Source organism: Rhinolophus sinicus, chromosome 6 (assembly GCF_057876585.1).
Source record: "Rhinolophus sinicus isolate RSI-liver-muscle chromosome 6, RSI-T2T, whole genome shotgun sequence".
Classification (NCBI taxonomy): Eukaryota; Metazoa; Chordata; class Mammalia; order Chiroptera; family Rhinolophidae; genus Rhinolophus; species Rhinolophus sinicus.
The window spans coordinates 44,606,105-44,627,694 of NC_142506.1; the positions used below are offsets into that span (position 1 = coordinate 44,606,105).

The following is a 21,590-nucleotide window of genomic DNA, read 5'->3' on the forward strand; positions in this document are numbered from 1 at the left end:
AGCCAGGAGAGCGGCCTGGAACGGTGGTCCCTCAGGGCCTCCACAGGGCGCCAGCCCTGCCACACCAGGCTTTTGGCCTTGTGGCTTCTAGAACTCTGAGACAATAAATGCCTGTTGTTTTAAGCCACGCAGTGTGTGGTGCGGAAACCCGTAATAAGCACTCAGTGAACGCTGGCTTTTATGACATTCGTGACAGTGGCTAGAAGCGCGAGGCCATGCTCCTGCAGGGAGTCAGTTATTCCACTTCCAAAAACATTCCCAACCCTTGGCGATCACTGTCACCTAACTTATTGACAGTAAAACTTCTACGGGCCTGGTGTGGACAGACTTAGAACAGGATACTTCTGTGGGAATGAGCACATTAATACCCTTTGGATCGGTAAAACGTCTCTGCAATCCAAAACCATGTCAAAAGTGGGTTTGTGGAAAAGGCACCAGTGTGTTATCTTCCTGAAGTACAGGATGCATTATAAAATTCGGGAGAGCAGAATTCTGAATGCCAGACCATGTATTACAGCATCAGTGTGACAGACTCTGACTGGGGCCTGCGTTAGCCATGCGTTCCTTCTCCCGGTGGCTTGTGTGCTCATGACACAGGACAGCTGGCTCTGGATGTGTAGCCATTATGACTCACAACTTTTATAACCTTGGTGCTTGGTATCAGGCTCTCATATCTGTACTGGCCCAGTTTCAGTGGCTGCCTTTGAGACTGAATGTTAAGAGATCAGGCCGAATGGAGAGAGTGATCACACTTGTACCTGCAGTAGGAGCATCCCAGGGGAACAAGAGAGAGAGCTCCTTACATTGAAGGTGGTGGAAGACATTTGTCCTCCACTAAAATCTAAGGATGGAAAGCTGCGGTGAGGAGAGGGTTCAAATGTGAATTAATTCCCATGCTCCCTTCGTGACCTCCTTTAAGGGAGGCCAGCTTCGAGGAACAAGGCTTTCCCAGGGGATTTAACATCGTCTCCATCACTGGATGTGCTTTTCTCAGAAGTCCTTTGGTTTCCTGGAAGTTTTACTTCAAATTCCAGAGAGTACAACAATGGTGTTTAAGCACCATGCTTTTCAGCGTGACATTAATGGTGAATGATTTTGCTGCTGTGGCTTCGGTAACCTAACCCCACAGCCTTTGGGTGATAGCCTGTGGGTTGTCCTTCTGACAAGCTGTTCTCCAGCTGCTAAGGAGACTCCGCTTTCCTTCGAGACACAGAGGATGGGCAGGTCCGGCATTCTCATTCCCTGTCTGGACCTCTGCCCTGCTGGATGGGGCCGCAGGATCTCCATTTACAGCCCTTTGGTGCTGTAAGTCCAAAACTAAGCGTGATGCAGAGCTCGGGGCATGTGTGTGTAACGCTTCCGGCCACACTGTCATCAGGCTGTTTCTGTTGCCGAAAGAGACACAAAACCGGACGCTTCCATTTCCCCAAGATCAAGGTTCTACTCAGGGTAGTTGAGGCAGCTGGAATATTGTCATGTTCTGGATATCAGATCCCCTCTTGGTAACGTGTCCAGTGCCCCAAGAATCAGGGAACCTGTGTCACTTTTGCTGTGTCACTATGGTATATCTGTTGCTCTGCCTCTTTGTGGAGCCAGGCTTCCCGGAAACCCCCCACCCCCTGCCGGCATTGGCAACATTCCCTGCTCCCAGGTTACCTTCCCCTGGGCTCCATTCATGGGTGACCAAACACTTAGAATGTGAAGGAGCTAAGTGGTAGAGAGGACATACAAATCAAGAGTAGCCCTGATAAAATGTGATGAGAGTTACATATGGATTTCTCCGGGAACAGAGAGAAGGAGCAAGCAGCCCATTGCTTTCAATGCCAGACCCCTTGGGTAATAGGCTTTGTTGAGCAGACAGGTTCCTCCCTACAACTATAGCTGGTTGGTCTCCCATCTGATTGAAATTCAAGGGTATAGTCCCAGGTCCTGCCCCTTCCAGGCCCATATTGGGACCTGTCTTGCCTGCTTGACCCAGGTACTCACTGTCCTAGTTCCCTCCTGAGTCTGTGTCTAAGCCTCCCCCTGCACGGAGCACGTCGTCTGGTGGAGGGAACTTTGCCTGGGAGTAGGGGGATTGTGTCACGCCTCTGACATTCCGTTCTTGTGCTTATTCAGCTAAGTCAGGGAAAGCATCTATTGAGTGAAAGGCTCTGAAAGACGTAGGATGGTGTACATGTAAGACTTGCTCTCTGCTCCCAGGCATTAAAGTGGAGAGGCGAGGCACATGCAGAGGTCGGCGTGAGATGGTTATAAAGCTTCTTGAGATACAGGTAAAGGTGCCATTAAAGGACAGTGGCCTTTGGACACGACCCTTTGGTTGTTTTCTGCATCCGTGTCCTCAGTGAGCAACGCTGTGCCCTCCTGTGTTTGCAACGTGTTAACTCCTCGCAGAGCCAACCCAGAGGCACGTTATTGTTCTCTTCATCCTTCCTCCCCCACGCCAGACAAAATATGGAAATCCTGTCCCCAAGAAGTCTTGATCACAATACACAATCTCACAGCAGAAAGAATGTATTTTTAACCCTGAGACTTCGAAAATCGCTTCAATCACTCATGCTGCCGTCTATTAGTCTGCCGCCGTGTTGTGATTGTTCCCAGGCTTAATGAGCCCTCGCGGCACCGCTGTGTTGCCGGCGGAGCTCGTCCTCCGCTTCAAGCACAGACAGGCCCGCGCTCCACGTGTGCACGTCACAGCCTTTCTTGGCGGAGGCTAGCGGAGGTGCCGAGGACCAGCAAGCCTGCTTTCTGCGCATGCTGCTTCAGCCCATCTGGGTTGTGGGCTCAGTGCGGCTCGACGTGTTCAGGGGCAGAAAAGGGATGGAAAAACCAGATGGGAAGAAAGAAACAATGGAAGGGTGAGCCTGGCTTTCTCTTGAAACCCGCAAGTGCTCACGACCTTAGGCAGAGCAGTGTGCACGCTGTACAGCCACCTCTGCTCTGACGCATTTGTGTCGCATGCAGATCTACAGAAGGTGCCTTAAGGACTTGTTCATGACATGGTGACCAGGACAGGGTTTGGTCATCTTCTTAAAAGATGGCGTTCCACCATTTTTTTTCTTTTGAATGAGAGCTACTTCTGATTTCCCCTTCCCTTGTCATTTTTATGTGGCACTTGGTGAGGGGTGGCAGGGGGCACTGTTGCTCAAACCTGGCTGTTGATATGGTGCCAGGAGTCTGGGTGACAGGGGAGCCCATGGGGCCAGCTGCAGGCCTTGGAATCAAGCCCCATGTGAGAGTTTGCCCAGAAATTTCTGGGACCTGTTACAAGCCAAGGACTGTGACATCAATCAGGCTGTCACTATCAACATCATTGAAAAAAATTGTTTAAAATGTATTTTTCAATTGCAGTTGCATGACATACACATTATATCATATGCAGGGGTACAGTAGTGATTAGAGTTTCAGGAAACAAATTGACAAAGTTTTCCTAATATTATTTTTTTTTTGGCTTTTGAATTGGAAGGACCTCAGAGATCACATAATTTAACCCTTCCGACTTACAGGTAGGAGATGCCAGGCCAGAGAAGTTTAGTGGTGGCTTAAGGTCGCCATTGGAGTTCTCCGGGGAACCCATGGCCCCCTGGGGACCTTCCAGCCACTGCCCCAGTGTTCTTTTATCTCTAACGTATTCTGAGTGTTTATGTGTGCCAGGCATTGCTCTAAGGGATTTGCACGTGTTGAACACATTTAATCTTCACCATAACACTGTGAGATTGCTGTCATTATTTTGATGCACTTTTAGACAAAGAGTCTGAGGCACAGAGAGGTTCAGTCTGTCACTCATAGTTCACAGCCAGAAAGTGACAGCTAGGATTTCAGCCAGGCCGGGAGTCTCCAGAGCAGCGCTCTGAGCCACTAGACCATGTGGTCTGCTCAGCCTTCAATAGGTTTTGGGAACTGGTCTGATGTCCTAACCACCATGTATAACAACATATTCCTAGGGGAAAATGACTTCTAAGGTATTGAAAGAGAAGGGCCCCATCAGCACAGATGGGCACCGAGGGGACACAGGAAATCCAGGCTGTTGCTCGCCGCAGCTCTTTGGCAGAAGGGAAACAGAATGATGTCATACATAGTGCTGACAGCTTGAGAACTAGACGTGGGTGATTGCAAGCCTGACGCAAGTCTAGTTTCAGGGGTTCACTGGTGAGCAGAGGCCTGGCTTCCACTCGGATCTACTCTCGTCATGTTCTGCATCATCTGATGAACTCATGCGAGGCAAGGTGCTTCCCCTAGGTCATTGTGCTTTTGGTCTCCTCTGCATACCGGTTCCCAGACCAGGCTGTGCCTCAGACCCACTTTGGCCAAGTCCTGGGAGGGACCCCAGGAGGGTGAGGTGGCCCTTGGTTGCCCAGAGTGGAGCCAGGACACCCCACCCGCTTTCAGGTGTCCTGCTTTCCCGGTGGACCCACACGTAACAGAAGCCGGGACCAGCCAGCACTGCGCAGGATGCTGAGAGCCAGTTAGGGAGCCATGTGGACCTCACCAGAGCAGTGTGCGGGCCACACAGTGCTCTCTGCCCTGATGCATTTGTGTCTCATGCAGATCTACAGAAAGTGCCTTAAGAACTTGCTCATGACATAGTGACCAGGACAGGGTTTGCTTACAAACCTCTAACTTGACCCAGCAGTTCCTGGCAGAGTCAATAAATATTTGTTGATTCAGTGAATAAGAGTGAGTGAACGAACGAACCATAGTCTGCTAAGAAGTGTTTCCAGAGCAACAGAATGTCTGTGCTGTTCTGACACACAGTGACCTTATCGCCCATCGAGGGAATGTTCTGTTGTGTAGCCCAGTTCCAGCGTGACCTTTGAGGAGCCAGACTAGTTGTACCATGTGGTTATTGCTCAGCACTATTGACACCTGGTGGCAATCTCCTGAATTGCAAGCACAGGGCTTATGAAATCGGTGTCCATCAGGCAGGGTATTCCTTGAGAATGGTGCCCTTAAAGTTATGCAGAGTGGTAGCCTTACCTGGGAAATGGCGACCTTGCCAAAGAACCTACCGAATGACTATGAGCGTCTTGTCTTCTCTTAAGCCTGCATAATCAGGACCATCTGATTAAACGGTAAGGTACTTGGAGGAAATGCCATTACTTAAAAATTCTTGGAAACTACAGATCCAGATTAAGACAAATGTTTGCCCCACATTTAGTATTAGGACTATACAATGACAGAAGTAATTAGCTAGGGTACTATTAGTAGCTGCTCTGTGTTTATTATTTCTGATTCTCACTGTAACCTCACACATAGGAATCGTTTTTCTCATTTTCCATGTTTGGAAGTGGATCTGGGATTCGGTACATGTCTGCGTTCATGGCACGGGCTGGAGCGCGTGCCAAAATGGGACAAGGAAGGATGGTATTGAAGACACTTCCGACACCTTAACACAGCAGGATGAGCCAGTGTGTTCTCCATGCTTTCTGGGGAGCGCTAAGCCGAGCCTCAGGGGACCACGGCAGGTCCTGAGTGTTTCATATGCAAGTGCCATTGACCAGGGGAAGCCAAGTCACTTGGGAACAGTGTTGGGTGGGTCCCCCTCACATTTCTTAACACAGATTTTTTTCAACAACCTCATGAATACAAAGGAAATAAATTCACAAAGAGGGGTGGAGGGGAATAGTAAATTTTATTAAAGTCGTTCTCAAGATTCAGATCCTGAATTTTCCAAAGCAGGAAAGTTTAGACTGAAGGTTGGGGATGTCTCATGCACACACATATTGTGCTTCTCACGCGATACAGGATTGCCCAACAATAGCCAATTTCACGGAACACAATCAGTGAGGAAAGCCAGGAAAACACCCCAAATAGCTTGCATCCCTATAGAAACCTGGTATGAAATGGGCAGCCATATAGAGCCGGTTACCTTATAGAGGGGTTGGGTTCTAAAGGTAAAGCTAAGGCAAAAATTTAGCACATTTAAAACAGCCCTTGAGAATCTCTCAAGTTGCCCATAAAATAAGGTATACAAGAAGGGTATATGTAAATATATAGGGGTCTTTTGGCTAATTTGAGTCTGTCTCATTGTACGGTGCCCAACACTTAATGGAATATGTACTCAAAATAATTGCCCCAGTATTTGTACTTAATAAAACAGTCATTGGCCACATCCAGTTGATGTGTGGAAGTTGAAGGATCGCCTTGAACTTGGCTCCACTTCCACACCCTGCCGGTGTTCTCCCAGCATCCAGCCCCACCGGCCCCGAATCTTAGTTCTTCAACCCCGCACAGTGGCTACTTTTCACTCCCCAGCTGAGAGGGACTGAGGCGGGCATGTCACTGAGGAAAGAGCACTGGGTTCTGTCCAGGAGTCCAGTGACATGTTTCCGGGTACTGTGCGGCTTCAGGCAATTGCATGGGCTAGATCTTGCCCTCTGCACTGCCTCCACCCACACTAGGAAAAACAGTGGGCTGACAGCATTGCCTTCTTCATTTGAGTGGGTTTTTTAATGTTTGAATTGATGGAAGGTAGATGGCAAGAAGACTTGCATAATGAGATGGTACAGGCGAGAGAAGCTGACCAGTCATCTCAGAGAACTGGCACCTGTGTCCGTCGTACTGGAGGCCGAGGCCATGCCCCATCATGTCTCTGGCCTCGAAACCTGTAATAAAGAAAGAACCAACAGACGTTTCACCCACATTGTTTCCTGATATTTAAACAAAATGAATGCATTCTCAATCCTTTAACACAAACTTCCTGTTAAAACTTTAATGGGATTCTGAGGTGGTAATGAGGCCTTTCCAATATTATCTGTGAAATCAAAAATGAGACGTAGGCTTCCTAGTTTTCCTTTTTCATTTTGGTCAAAGGGATCACCATCCAAGTCATATATTTATAATATGGTCCCATGGTAAGGAGAAATGGCTCACTTTGTATAAAAAAAAATAGATACCACGACCTTCTCCCACGTAAAAACAAGAGGTAAGAATTGCACTTTGCAGTCTCTCAGGCTCTGTCTCCCATCAGACCTGCGTCCCATTTTATTACAGGGTTGAAACGGGTAGATAGGACTTGCTGGAAAAAGCACATTTTATGATCTTGTCAGAAGAAATGGTTTCACTGGGATCATTTTAAGCCAATAATTTTATACCTGCTTCCTCCTATATATCGAGGACATTAACTTATGAACCATTTTAGTGTGAAGTTGAATGCATTTTAAATACTTAAAACAAATACCAGGAGATTGTTGAGGATTGGAGAATAGCTTTTCATTGGCATTTAGCGCTTGCATATCTGGGCCTCAATCTCAGCGGATTTAGTTCAAGCGGGTCCTTCTCTGCTTCTTCCATGTGTGTAACTTGCATTTTGTTCCAGGAGACAGAGAATGTGCATGTGGGGTGAAAGTCAAGCCAAGTATTTCAAACCAGGCTCATGTCTATTTGACTGACAAGGTCCTGGCCCCCAGTCAGTGTGGCAGCGTCGTCCCCTCCACACAGCTCTGCTGGCAGTCCTGGGTGGAAATGGGTGGACTGAAGGATGTCCCAGCTGCAGTTGGCAGGCACTCAGGAGGTCACTGAGGGCAGGAAACGCTTTTGGACTGAAGGGGAACGTGGTTCCAACAGGGTGGGGCTGCTGGGAGGGGCTGGGGAAGCACAGCAGCCTTGTAAAAACAGTGTGAAAGGGGAATTTCTGAGTGTGTGTGTGTGCACACGTGTGTGTGAAAGCCTTGGAGATCCTTTCTATTGCAAAATGCAGGCAATGTTTGCAGCCCTTCTGGTGGCACACAGTCCTGTAGACCACTTGGGAATGCTCTGGTTGTCGTTTGCCTTCCTTTCTGGGGGTGCTGCTACTTCTCTGACCACTCCATCTCTATTAGCTTGGCCATACCTCCTTCTCTGCCCATCTTCCTAAGGCTTTCTTCCTTACATTCAGTGCCAAGCACCCTTCCTCCCTTCACTTCTGCGCCTTGCGTGGGGTTCCTCGCCCACGCACTGCTTGTTGCCGGCCAGACCTCAGCTTAGTAGTTCCCTCCCAGGACGTCCTCGCCTGTCTTTGTGCTCCCTGGCTGTTCTGTCTCGACTTCTTTCCTCCTCTCTCTCCCTGTGGACAGACCTCCTCACCTGTGCGATTCCCTCGCTGAGTCACACGGTTCTGGAACGCTGTCCATTTCAGCACCAAGCGCTCCCGCTGGCACCTACGGGTAGTAGGGGTTCAGTCAGTACCCGCCGAGCAAGTAAACTGGTTTCCGAGCACCGTGAGCCCAGGCGGGGCGATCTCACCAGCAAGAAGGGCACTTGTTCTGCCAGCATTGATTTGCAGGCGCAATTATATGTGTAAATGCATTCTCACTGTTATGCCTTAGGACCCAATTTTTGAAAATTAGATTTTAAATGTCCCATCCTCCTCACTTGCATCTGACGCTTCTAGACGTTTAGCGCATAATTTAAAATGAAAGGCATAGAAAATTGGACTCATTTAGTTTACTCTACTTGAAATCCATGTTAGGCTATTCTCAAATTCTCATGGATCTTGTGCTCTTTAGGGTGTGTTTAGGAGGGAGGGAGGGAGGGAGAGAAACAAGGAAGGAGGGGGGAAGGGAGGGAGGGGGACTCTTGTAAGCTGGGGGAAGATGCTACATGTTATTGCACTTTGTTTTAATAATTCAGTTTTCACAGTAACATTACTCCAAATACCGTTTCCAAGTCCAAGACTCAAAATGAGATTCAGCCTCCACATTTGCTGCGTTATACTCTCAACTGCAACGAGGGGCGGTGGCCAGCTTTCCCCCCATGGCGGGGAGTTTCAACATTCTTTCTTCTGCTTCCAGCCAATATGTTTCCCTGTCTCCACCATGCCCGCTGTAGACGGCAGGTGGGGATAGATTAATACACGGGCATTAGCAGGGGTGCAGGCGCCCCCTGACTTACAATCACTGCTGTCACAGGCACCATGTACACTGGTGGGCAGGAAGTCTCCTCTCCACCCCCAGTCCCGAATCCCTGCTCTCAGGTTAGGAGTTGGTACAAAACCTTCTGATGTCACATATATGGGGAGTGAGTTGGAGGGTTCCCTGCAGCCGGGAGGTGCTGGGTGAAGTGGGGCAAATAAGGCTCCAGGGACCTCTGTCTCTGAGGCATGGTGTCAGCCAGCCCTCACACTTCCCCAGGGACACCAAAGCACCCACTGCCTGTGCTCAGGGCCAGGGTGTTTCCCCACGTGCCATTCTCTGCTTTATGAAGCAGTAGTGAGACAGCAGCAAGGCCAGCAAAGCTAAATCAGACATTATGTCATAGAGCTAAAAACAACCCACTGCAGGGCGAGGTCCTCCTGAAGCTCGAATTCGAATGGGAGAGACAGAAAAATGAAATCAGAAAAGACAGCAGCAACCACAGGTACCATGTTTCCCCGAAAATAAGACAGGGTCTTATATTAATTTTTGCTCCAAAAGACGCATTAGGGCTTATGTTCAGGGGATGTCATCATGAAAAATCATGCTAGGGCTTATTTTCCAGTTAGGTTTTATTTTCGGGGAAACACGTTAGAATAACCCACAAATAAGATGCTCTACGGCCTGCGGAGAAAACATCCAGGATCAGGGGTAGCAAGCAGCCAGACAGTAGGGGGACCGGCCTCTAAGGAGGGAACATTGGGGAGGGGCCCTGGTGGCAGTGACCACGTGAGGCCAGACCCGGGTGAGGGGACGAATGGACAAGATGTGGATGGGGAGACCAGTGAGGGCCGCCACGCAGCGCCTGCAGCTTTGTGGAGAGGTCAGCACTTTCTCCCAGGGCAAAGGGAAGCCAGCGAAGGGTGTCAACCAGGGTTTTGGGGGCTCTCTCGCAAGGGAGTGCAGAGGTGGGGAGGTGTGGCTCCTCCCCTTGGGGGCCCCGCTGACTGGCTCTGGAGAAGACAGCACCAATGGCTTTCATCAGTCTTCAGCCTTGCCCACCTCCAGCTCTGCATGTGGGACTAGAACCTGCAGTGGCCAGATGCCAAACCACAGCTCAGGGCGCCAGGCTGGAGCCCTCAGAGGTGCAGCCAGGGGCCACACTCTAGGGGAGGGGGGACAACTCACAGCCCAGAAACGCCTCCCGCCCTGAAGCTCCTCCCATCAGGATGCCTCGCCAGTGTCCTGACACACTGTTCCTGGCTGTGAAAGGTCCAGGATGATGTTTCCTGTCAACTGTTTTGATAAGGCTGAAACCCAGCTCTCTCATAGTGTCCTGTTCCTAGCTGATAAGGCTCGTTTCTTTTGTTCCCTTTTCCATCATGGAATTAACTGTGAATGTCGGTGAGAGCGGAGACATCACTCATGCAGGTGGGGCTGAGGCAGAGGTGCAGGAGAGGACTGCCATTGAAAAGATAGTTGTTACTCAGTGCCAAGAGGAGGGGACATGCTCTGCCACAGGGGCCACCAGGGAAGCATCAGCGTTGGTCATGAGGCACAGGAAACCAGGGGAAATGTGAGCATGAGGCATGATTATGGTTTCTGTGGAAGGAACAGGGGAGGCCGGGCCAGCAGGCTGAGGACTGTCTGGTATGAATTACTTCAGGGCTCTGGGGCACAGGGCTGCCCCTGGTTGTCTGGGACCTGCCCTGGGGGACTAAGGTGGAGGGAGAGTGGCCCAGAGCGTGTGGACCATGGCGGAGGTGGTGGGGTATGGTTCTGGGTTGGTGGGTTGGCATATGGAAGATGTGCTCTCAGGTGAGTTGGCTGGCCCTGGAAGGGGCAGTCCCTCCGAAGTCAGAAAGGCCCAGATGTCAAAGCATCGGAAAATAAAAATATGATTAGCACATTGACAAGTATACTTCTTTACTGCTAGGAAACGAGGTATAAATTTAGGATTCTTGGATCGCTTGGGTTCTGTGCCAGGAAATGGAGGTGGGGGGTGGAGGGCAGGGAGCAGGCCATGGCCCCCAGCTTGCCCCCCAGGGGCCGCCTCTCTTTTTTTCCATGTCTGTCGTCTCTCCTGGTGAGCACCTCATATACATGCGCGTGGACACCCCAGCTTGCCTGTCCAAGCTCTGTGCACCCCTCTCTGGTGAGGCTGGAATGCACTGCCCAGCCCCACTTCTGGAAGGAGGCACTGCTTCCTCTGGATGCTGCAGGAAGACGTCAGCCTTTTGAGGGACTGTTGGGGCTCAAGGAAACAGCCTTGCCCAAGGTCACGTCTGGGGCCAGCACCCAGTCAGTGCAGGGGCACAAAAGCTTGGTTCCTTGTTACAGCTCCACAGGGTTGCCCGGCTCCAGCGTCCCCGTGGGCTGGGCTGAGGCATTTGTGGGGTGCACAGTGCAGCTACCCCAGTGCTGCCCCTTCCCCGTACTCCCACAGGCGCTAAGCTGAAGAGCACTCCCTGAGGACCGCCCCGCTGCTAACTCCATCCAGCACCCTTCCACACAGCGCTGCAGACAGCCACCCTGGGCCCCCTCCAGTCGGGGGTACACATGCCAGCAATGCTGTGCACCTGAGGACGCCAAGCTGGGAAGAGGCTTCTCTGAGTTTAAGAAGTGGGCCCAGGGACCTCTGGGGGGAATTCCAGTGTCCTGGGTCCCAAAAGTACAAACTGGAATGGGGGAGCAGGCGCGGGAAGGGCATGTCCCTCGGTCTTGTGGACCCTGTGGGCAGGGGCGGTCTGCGGGACCCAGAAGGGGGCGCTCCAGTGTGAGGCCTGGAGCCAGGGCGCCTCCTCCGAGGTCTGAGTGTAATCCTGGATGAAAGCGTTTTGGAGGACCGGTCGCTTCGGGCAGGAGCAAGAGGCTTCATCAGGCTGTTGTCCTGCAAGGTTTTAGATTGCATGTTTCTTTCTCACCTGGCATGTGTTTTTTCCTGATGAAGCGGCAACAATTCATATTTTTCCTGTTAATTTTTAAAATGTATTTATCTTGTCACCTATGTATCACCTGTGTGTTGAAGGAAAGTCCAGGTACATTGGTTTGGCATTACAAGATGTGCTTTGTCACGTGTGGCCCAGTCGTGGGGCCACGTGGGGGCGATAGCATGTGCCTGAGCGTGGGTACTCTGAGTGTTGGGGGGATGCCACTGGTGGTGGAAGGGATCTTATCGTCAACTAAAACCCCTACTTTTGTGAAATTGTCCCCAAATGGAAAATTGCTCCTATGTTCCTCGATGTAGCCAATTCTGCCTTTTTCCCACTTCTTGAGAAAATAGGTCAATGAGAAAACGCTGTTGAACCTTCCCAAAGTGCGTGTAGAATATGTATCGTTCATGTTCTCCATGACTTTCACCATGGCTTCCATGTTCAATTCACAGGTATTTTGTCTTCTTGGGGAGGTCTTGTTGATATGCCTGTGTCCTCTTGCTTGTTTGGGCTCATGAGCACAGTAGGGGCTCCCAGGAGATGGTGAGGCTGCTGCTCATGTGCCTGAGAGGAAGGCACCGTGTCCTGGTGGGAAGGCACGCCTTCATTCAGAGCCTTGAAAAGGACCAAACTCCAGGTCCTTCCCCTCCACCTGACTGGTTCTTATCTACACGCCTCAATCTGGGACAGACACATCATTCTGAGTGGTGGCCCCTCTCTGGCCATTATCCAGAAAAAGGAAAAAGCCAGTTCACTTTGGACTTCGTCAGAGCCTGTAAGAGATTTGAAAGTCTGTGTAGTCCACATGTAAGCACTGTGTGGGTGCTCGCCAAACGGCCCCGGGAGCAGTGGGGAGGGACGTTGGTGGCTCTGCGATGCAGGTGACACGTTGATCACTTAGTGCTTAAAGATGGGAGTTGCGAAATCTCTCTTCATTTCACTCCTATGATACCTCTCCCTCTCTTTTTCCTTCCTCTTGGCTTTGCTTGTAATAGAAACTAAAATATACCCTTGTATGCATTTCCTTCTCAGCTCGTGGGCCTCTTCTCCACGGAGCCCACATGGCCCCTCTCTCTACCTCAGGCCAGGCTGCATTTGGGCCTCTTCCCCACCCTCCACTAATCCGTTCTTTGCTGACCTCAGTTACTTGTCATCCCGATAATCTGTTCTGGTTTCTGTCCCCTCATCCGGTTGTCAATTCCTCAGGAATGTAAACCCTATCTTTTTCCTGATGGCTTCCCCAGCGGCTGGCACAGCACCGGGCTTGGAGCTGGTGTCACATGATGTAGTGGGCACCCAGGCATCCTTTCTGAGCCCAGGACTGTGCTGGGCTCTCAGGGCCAGAGGAGATAGAATTTATGCTCCGAGCAGAGAGGATAAGCCTACCCAAATGAAGGTCTGAAAGGCTGTAGGAGCCCAGAAGAGGAGAGAGCAGCCTGGGGACGGGCTGCAGGGCAAGAAGGGCCTCGTGGCCCAGAGCACACCTTGGACAGATGCAGAGGAGGGTCTCCCAGGCAGAGGGGCCAGAAAGAGCAAAGCGTGAGTCTCAGGATTCTTGAAAAGACATTGTATTGACCCCGGTCACGACTCCAGAGGCAGGGGACACTGGGCTGGGACTTGGCAGCTGTCAGGACTCTCCTTCCCTCTTCCCTGTTGATCTCTGTCAGCCTCATCCTCATGCCATAACTGGCCCATGGCCACAGGCAGCTGCCCACCCTCACTTTCCAGTGTTGGCACTGGAGAGGCGAGGTCCTGTTCAGTAAGTGCAGATTTGAGGACTCCAGGGCAAGCTGCCTGACTGGTTCACGGCCATGACCCCTGATCTGGGGCAGACTCGGCCAAGATGGTGCGTGCTGGGCACGCTGGCAAAGGGCAGGGCAGGGAGAGGGGGATCAGAACCCCAAAAGGGAAGGGTGTTGGTGGGTGACTCCTCTGCTGGAGGTGCGATGGCCGTGGGACTGGTCAGCAGGGCCTCCGTGAGGCTAAAATCTTTCTCTCCCCTCCTTAGCGCCACCTTGGGTGCAAGGAGCAGGCCTTTTTGGCCGGCTGCCTAGTTACTTCCTAGGCTACTGTAGGGGGCGCACCTCCTCTGTGAAAGCGCCATGTAGCTGGGGATCGGAGGAGCGTAAAATGGTGGCGGTTCCTTGCCCTGGAGCACACTTTGAATTTTCCTGCCCACATTCCAGGATCTCTCTTCCAAGGCAGTAGCCCAGACAGACATCAGACCTGGCATGTTTTTATGTCAAATGGATTCCAGCTTCAAACCTTAACAGTTACATATGTAAAGCCCTGTATTAGAAGAAGTAAATTCTTTCCTTCTGTGAAATATAGAATTCCTTCAGTCAAGTTCATAAATTATGTTTCATCATAATTGGGCAGCAGTATTGAGTATTTGAGAAAACTAGGCTTTGGTGTACAACTGAACTGGGTCTGAATTTTTTATTTACTCCTTGAATTAACTTCCCTCAGCCTCAGCCTCCTTATCCTCAAAAGGGATTTAGAGAGTTGTCGTGAGAATTGAATACCATAATGCACACATATGTGAGCATCCAGTGTGAGCTCACTTTCCTTAGCTTAAGATCAAGTGTGGATTTGGGCTCTTTCTTTAAAACAAATTGTTTACGAAAATACTATTCCACTTTAAAAACAAAATTCCAAATTCTACTCCTGTCCTATCAAAAAGTATGAAGAGAAGTAAATAGTGTAAGTGTGTGTGTACGTGTATACATGTGTGTGTACATGTGTGTACACGTGTATGTGTGTGCATGTACACATGTGTATGTGTGTGCATGTGTACGTGTATATGTGTGTGTATGAGTGTGCATGTGTATATGTGTGTGAGTGTGCATGTGTACGTGTGTGCTTGCATGTTGGAGGGAAATAAGGTGAATGAGAGTGTATGCAGAGTGTATGCACACTCCCAGGCAAGACAAAGACATTTTCAGCAATTCTGTAAATGAATCTCCAGGTCACAACTCTTTCAGTGACATGTGCTAGAAAGCAAGGAAGCAAACCTAGGCTCCCCGCTGTCGACCGGGAGCGATGGGAGAGGTAGCCTGTCTTTTCACTTCGTGGAAATGTTTGGCTGGCTGGGACCCGGGAGTAGGGGCTGCGGGGAGCTATGGAGTGAGGCTGCAGAACCGACAGTTAGCGTTTTGCTGACCTCCTTTCCATACCGTGTGCGCCTGGTTTATCTTTTTGTCATTGAATAGTGCTGATTTGTTCAGCTGTGTGCGTCAAGGGCATGGGGAGATTGCATGCGGGAGCAGGTCTGAACTGGGAAAGTGAGAATTACTGTATCAGATGACACCTAATTAACCGGTGACAAGACAGCAGGTGAAATTGAAGCTTAGGCTTTATCTGTGACGTAGCTTGAGCACTCACTAGATATTAAACATTTTTAAGCCTGCCAGAGCTTCTCTATTCATTTCTCCTTCCTTTCCTCCCGCCCGCTGGCTCTTCCCATCTTTGCAGTTGTGCTTTCTACTGACTTGAGTGTCATGACTCACAAGTCCCTGCGATGCACTCTGGGTTCAAGGACAGTAGAGCAGGGCTCTCGGAGCCAGGCCAGCTGCAGCCACACACCATCACGCAAGACAGAATGGGGAAGCAGAAGTGTAAACATAGTTCGAATAATTAGTTTTGCTTTCTTCATGGATTCAGGAGTCGTAAGCTGATGCTGCAGCTCTGAGGAAGCTTCCCCACTGTCTGCCCTTTGGGTGCCTCTGAAGTTGCCGTAGCAGCATCCCCACTCCCGTCGCCCAGAGGAGAAAATCTGGACGAAGGAGTTGATCTCTACATCCACCTCCAAGGGTGGCGGGGATAGTGGTGACGGACGCTCAGAGCCTGTGCTTTTGGACCGGCTGGTTTTCTGTCGTTACCCATCTTCCTCGGGTTGGGGTCATTGAGTAATCTTAGTGTAAGCATAGGAAAAAATGATTCGGAAATGATTGGGCAGGGAAAATGACAGGACATTAGTGCCGGACATTCTTATTTGATGTGCAACTGCTGGCTTGGTTTAGCCATGTCTCCGCTTGCTCCACCCGCAGGCAAATGCTTTAAGTCTCCGCTTGGGCCACTTCCTCGGGGAGCATCCTCTAGCTGCCTCCAGCCGGGCTGAATCTCTCCCTGCGATGCCCCCAGATGATGGCTGCTGTAAGGTTCTGCCACCACACTGGCCTCCTTGCGTTTGTTAGCCGTTCGTTCCTGTGGCTGCCTGGCTTCTCCAGCTACAGGCAGCATCCTGTTCATCTCTGCGGCCCCAGTGCCTAGTGCACAACCTGGCCCGTGGTGGGCATTTAAGAAACATTAGATGGGTCTAAGAATGGGAGTCAGATATAAACCCCGAAAGGAGCCTGGCCTTGGTCACCGTTCATTAATTCTGCAGGACCCACAGCTAGTCATATTTCTTCTCTCTACAAATCTTCTATCAACATAAGAGGAAAAGAGAGAATTAATACCAACACTTGAACGATATCCCCCGATGAGAAGTGAATCCATTGCTAATTCGGTGATGGTGTATTTCTTGGGTTCCAACCCTGGAGGACTTACGCTGACTCGTCTAATGCCTGGGAAGGACTGTGTCCCCTTGAACTCAGGAACCCGCTCTAGAGAGGTCTATCTAGAGGACTGCCACACATAGCGGTAGCAGAAAAATGCTGGAAATAAGCAAATCTATAGATGCAAATACAAATGTGTTTGTAAAGCCATATGAATTTGACATCTTATTGGGAGGAGTGAACCAATGTGAACATTAGCTTCAGTAAACTGTTAGTCATTTTCTCATTGCAGCCTATTCTGAAATCACCTTGGCCTTACCCTTTACATATGGATATATCATATGTACTGGGGGTGCCAAAAAAAATGTATACAAGTGGACACTTTGGTCAACGTTGCTCAAGCAGTAGTTTGCCATAAACAGAAGTGTCTGGACACTGATGGCAAGCACTTTGAATACCTCTTACAATTGCCAAAGTCAAACTTGACTTGTATTCGTCTTTTGTTATCGGTATATATTGGGTAGTACAATTTATTATACAGTTTTCCTTTCTTAAAATGTGTATACAGTTTTTGGCACTGTATTTATTACACAACGGTCATTTGTTTTATGCTGATATGTTACTACAGTGCTTCCCTACAATTCTCATTTGTTGATGGCTCTTCTTTACAATTGCCAGTGCTCTTTGTAATTTGAAGTTTTTACAACCCAGTCTTTGATCTCTCCTGAATTTTCTGTGTCTTGGAACACTTCCTCCATTTCATTGGTGGCTGAAATTTCATATGCATTTATTCAGTGTGCATTTCCTGAGCTCCTACTATGTTATTTAAAATTGAAGTCATGAGTTCTGTACCAGTGGGTCCTGGGACCACCCCTCACTCACTGTGTGGCTTCGCTGCCCCTATGTTTTCCCAGCTGTAAAATGGGGATAATAATAGAGGTACTTCAAAGGTACTTCAGAGGTACTATTGTTAGTCGGTGTTTAGAACAGTATCTGACACACAGGACGTGCTCGATAAAATGTTAGCTAAATTTATGTCATTCTTGATATCTGTATTTCCACACATTAGATTTCCAGGGTGACAGTCAAGATCTCTTTGGTACCAGCTGGGGCTCATGCCTGTTATTACCATCTTGCCGTTCGATGTAAAATGTGACTTGTGTAGCATTTCATATGATGGATCCTGCCAGCTCTCAAAGTCCTACGCAATCTTATTCCATCCCACCTACCGTGTTTCTCTGAAAATAAGGCCTAGCTGGACAATCAGCTCTAATGCGTCTTTTGGAGCAAAAATTAATATAAGACCTGACATTATATTATATAAGACTCAGTCATATATTATAGCAAAATAAGACCGGGTCTTATATTAATTTTTGCTCCAAAAGACGCATTAGAGCTGATTGTCTGGCTAGGTCTTATTTTCGGGGAAACACGGTATCAAGACAATCTAAGTGCAAGTTGATTTTTCTGTGGTGTTCACTTCCCTGGGTCCTACTTAATGTCTTCATATATAGTTTAATCACCCAAATAAACAGAAATTCTGTCATTAACTCAACAGAAGAATAATAACTTTAGATGCTCAAAAATTTCTTGGAATTCTAAAATTTCTCTTTTGTCTTTCACATCTTCCTTCCAGAAAATTTTACTAATGAGAGTTAATCTTGCCTAAATCGATCCTTAAATAATGACCTTTGAAATCTGATGATTAGTATTTGTAAAACGAGGTCAGGCCTCACTTGGTACTTATTTTAGAAAATTCCAACAAAATGGCTACTGTTCGGCAACATTCGTGATGGGTGCTGAACTGGTGAGGTCCCTCTGGCTTCCAGCTTCAAACCTATGCTCGTGCTGTCCTGGCTTCGGGGTGCTGTCCTTATCAGTGGAGCCTGGTGGGCTGCAGTTTCAGAGTCACTGCTCCATTCAGTCTCACGCAAGGTCGTCCTGGCTGTCTCTCCTTTCCTGTACCAATTTTCTGACAAATATTGCTGTCCTGTTATTATGCCAACAAAAGACACAAGGCAGCAAAACCTATTAGACCTACTTCCACTTCACCTTCCCCTGCCTTCCTTGAGTATGCTGAAAATGGTATTGCTGGGTAGATTGGTCATTTTTTAATTTCATCAGACTCATAGGGACATTTTTGAATTATCGATTAGGATAAAAATTTATGGAAAATGTTGCTATGTGCTCCAGTGAGAAATCAATGTTAGATTCTGTCACTCGCCCCATCACATACATGTTGACCATTTGAAACAGGATCCTGAGAGTCCGCCAGGCAGAGACTCTGGACCGAGAAGCAGGAAGCATGGCTTCTGCTTTCAAGAATGTTAATGAGCCCTTCAGCATCAATTACATCTGAGAAAAAGGCCGAAATAAAAGAACGATAAATGCCATAACAACAATAGTAATAGTAATGATACAAACAGCCGATGGAGGCCCATCTGCTGCCACCCGCTCTTCTGGGGCTTCACTCCCGTCTCTGCCAGCGCTCACCTGGAGAGGAAGCCCTGTGCATTCCTCAGAGGAGGAAACAGAGGGTATCTGAACTTGCCCCAAATGCACCAAATCTTTTTTTATTAGTCAAGTGCCTCTTTGATCTGTTGAGCTATAATAACCACGGGAGCTGTTCCCTTTTGTTAGCTCTCTCTCACTCTCCAACCAAGCTCTTGGCTGCCAGGTGGGAAGGGAGCGAGGCCCAGAGCACCGGGGTCCATGCCAGACCCCGAGGAGCACGGCTCCTGCTCCTGCATTGACACTGGGGGCTCAGGCCCTTTCCACACGTCTCTCCAGGCAGACACCTCAGTGGGTCCGAGTGTTTCCCAAGTACGGAACGCTGGCATTATCAGTGTTTGCGATCCTTCGGTGTTTGGCTTTTAGTTGAGCAGTTCTGGGTTGTGTTCAGTCTTTGGCTACAGTTTCATCAACTTTGGATTTCTGTTTCGCAGGAACCGGTGTGAAGGAGAACGCTTCGAAGTACACGGAGCTGCTGGAGGACAAGCTGCGCAGGTACGGGGACTAATCCCTTTGTTACAGGCACGTGTGGCTTCTGTGTCATCACAGCATTTAGAGACAGCAGAGCAGGCCAGCTGATTTTGTAAGAAATTAACAAAACAAAGCACACAAAAGGACTCCTTTGAATCTTGGAAGAAGCAGGTATCATACAAACATCTCCTAGCCCTATTCTCGTCTTATAAAAAGTTAATGGATTAAGATGTTTGAAAGTACCTGGGGCCAACTGCAGGTAGTTTTTGTGTTCCATAAGAAGAAGAGTCTTGGGGTGGCCAGTTAGCTCAGTTGGATAGAGTGCGGTGCTAATAACACCAAGGTTGCTGGTTCCATCCCCACATAGGCCACTGTGAGCTGCACCCTCCTTTAAAAAAAAAAAAAGAATCTTCTTTGGTTTCTTAAATTCAGACTTCATGCCTTGGTCTGGTTTTCTTTTTATGTCTGGAGGGGGTCTTATGGATTTTGACCCAGCTCATACCAATTTTGGAACAATATAGAAACGTACATTGTAGGCTCTGTTTTGAATCCTGAATCAAAACCAGCGTGAAAATTCCTGGTTGCCTTTTTTTTTTTTTTTTGTTAACCCAATTAGGAATTCAGATTTGAGAAATGTTAGGGACGCTGCAGCCTGTCAAGATGTTTCTGGTTTTTGTGGATTTGTACTCATGAAAATAAACGCCAGCCCCTAGGATCTGTTTCTAATTAAGGAAACAAGTCTGAGCATGTCAGATGTGCTGGCTCCCTGGGAGTCGTCGAGCTTTATGGAGACTGTTTTGCTACTATTTTGGAAATTGTTAAATAACTCTTTAAATAGGCTGTGCCTCAGACCTTTGTCTGCTAAGATAATGCTGTTGGCGCATGTACTGCTTCTCCTTCAGAGATGTTAGGAGGGTTGCCTTGCTGAGCCCTGCAAGCAGGGTACCCGGGATTTATTCTAACGCTGGGAGAGTGGGTTCCTTCAGCCACTGGCTGATAATTTACCTGCCTTAGTGCCCCACACAGGGAGGGAACTATGACGAAGGTGGTCAGTGGAGGGTGTGGGGTAAGGGAGGTATGAGGTGGAAGGCGTCCTCTAAAGAAAGGCTTCTCCTTAGAAAGCAGGAGGCTCACCTGGGGCAGGTGCAGTGCCCTGAGTCTGCCTCCTCCCCTCCCACATGCTCCAAGGCAGGTTTCGGCACGTCCCCCTTGATCTTACGTCCAGCTACCATTTTTTGGCCATAAGGACCATGCACGCCTCCGTTCCTCCGTTCCCGGTACCCTGCTTGCAGAGCTCAGCAAGGCAGCCCCCTAACACCTCTGAAGGAGAAGCAGTACGTGCGCCAACAGCGTTATCTTAGCAGGCTGAAGTTCTAAGAGCAAGGGTCTGATCACCTACCTAACTTCAGGTAGCGGTCACCTTCAGTTTCTTCTGCTGGAAGACTGAAGGCAGGGTACCTACTTCGGGTCGGTGCATGGATTTTATTAAACATGGTGCTTAGAGCACGCACGTAATGAGCAGTCAGCGAGTGTTTGGTCCTGTGGCCTCCTGCATCTTCTGATGTTCGCTGTCCTTGTCATCAGCTGATGGAGCAGTCATACCCAGAACTTATCCTCTTCCCTCCCAGCCCACTTCTTCTGCTCTGTGTCCAGCCCAAGGCATGGCCATCAGCCACCTGGTCTGTCACCCTTTCACCTGCTGCTGGCACAGGACTATGGACTCATGCTCATCCTTTGTCCTCACCTCCCGCTGACAGTCGCTTACTGAGTCCTGCCAATGTGGCCTCTCGAGTGTCCTCACGCCCGCCTGCTCCCACCATGCTCATGTGGGTCTGTCTTCTCTCACTGAGTGTCTGGAATAGCTGCTGTTGATGTTTTTCTGTCTCCAGTGTTGTCCTTTCTACAGGTGGTCTGGAGCGGCCATCTTAAAACGCAGACCTGCTTTGCATATCCCCATCGTCCTAAGGGTGAAGCCCGAGAGTGTCACGGTGGCTCCTGGCATGCTCCCATGTGGCCTCTGTGTGGCCTTGAGTGTTATCTGTCACCACCCATCACCGCCGGGCTCTGGTCCTTCTGAGTCTCTTGTTTCCCAGGCCTCTGTGTTTTGTTCTGGAGAGAAACTAATTTAGGAGGGGATATGGTCAGGGGATACATTATCCAAGGAAGCTGTTAGGTTGAACCATATGAAGTTACTGATGTTAGGCCAGTCTTGATCTAGAAAAGTGGCAGTTTCATATGGTCCAACCCACTGTCGAGGGCTTTGAAGTAATCTGCAGGAGTGTAGGTGTGTGGCCTGAGACCGGCCAGTCTGCTTCGCTGAGACATGCTGGCATGTGCCCGCTCCT

At 49.2% G+C, this 21,590-nt stretch overlaps 1 protein-coding gene across 3 annotated transcripts in view; it reads left to right on the forward strand.

The window, feature by feature from the left end:
- Positions 1 to 21,590, forward strand: part of DISC1 (DISC1 scaffold protein) — a 309,809-nt gene that overhangs the window by 225,949 nt on the left and 62,270 nt on the right. For all 3 annotated transcript variants that reach the window (XR_012490698.2, XM_074316477.2, XM_074316478.2), the window contains exon 10: positions 19,209 to 19,269. Coding sequence is in view for 2 of the 3 variants with exons in the window: in XM_074316477.2 (XP_074172578.1) it covers positions 19,209 to 19,269 (61 nt within the window). In the remaining variant the exon portion in view is untranslated. The remainder of the gene's footprint in view (positions 1 to 19,208; positions 19,270 to 21,590) is intronic.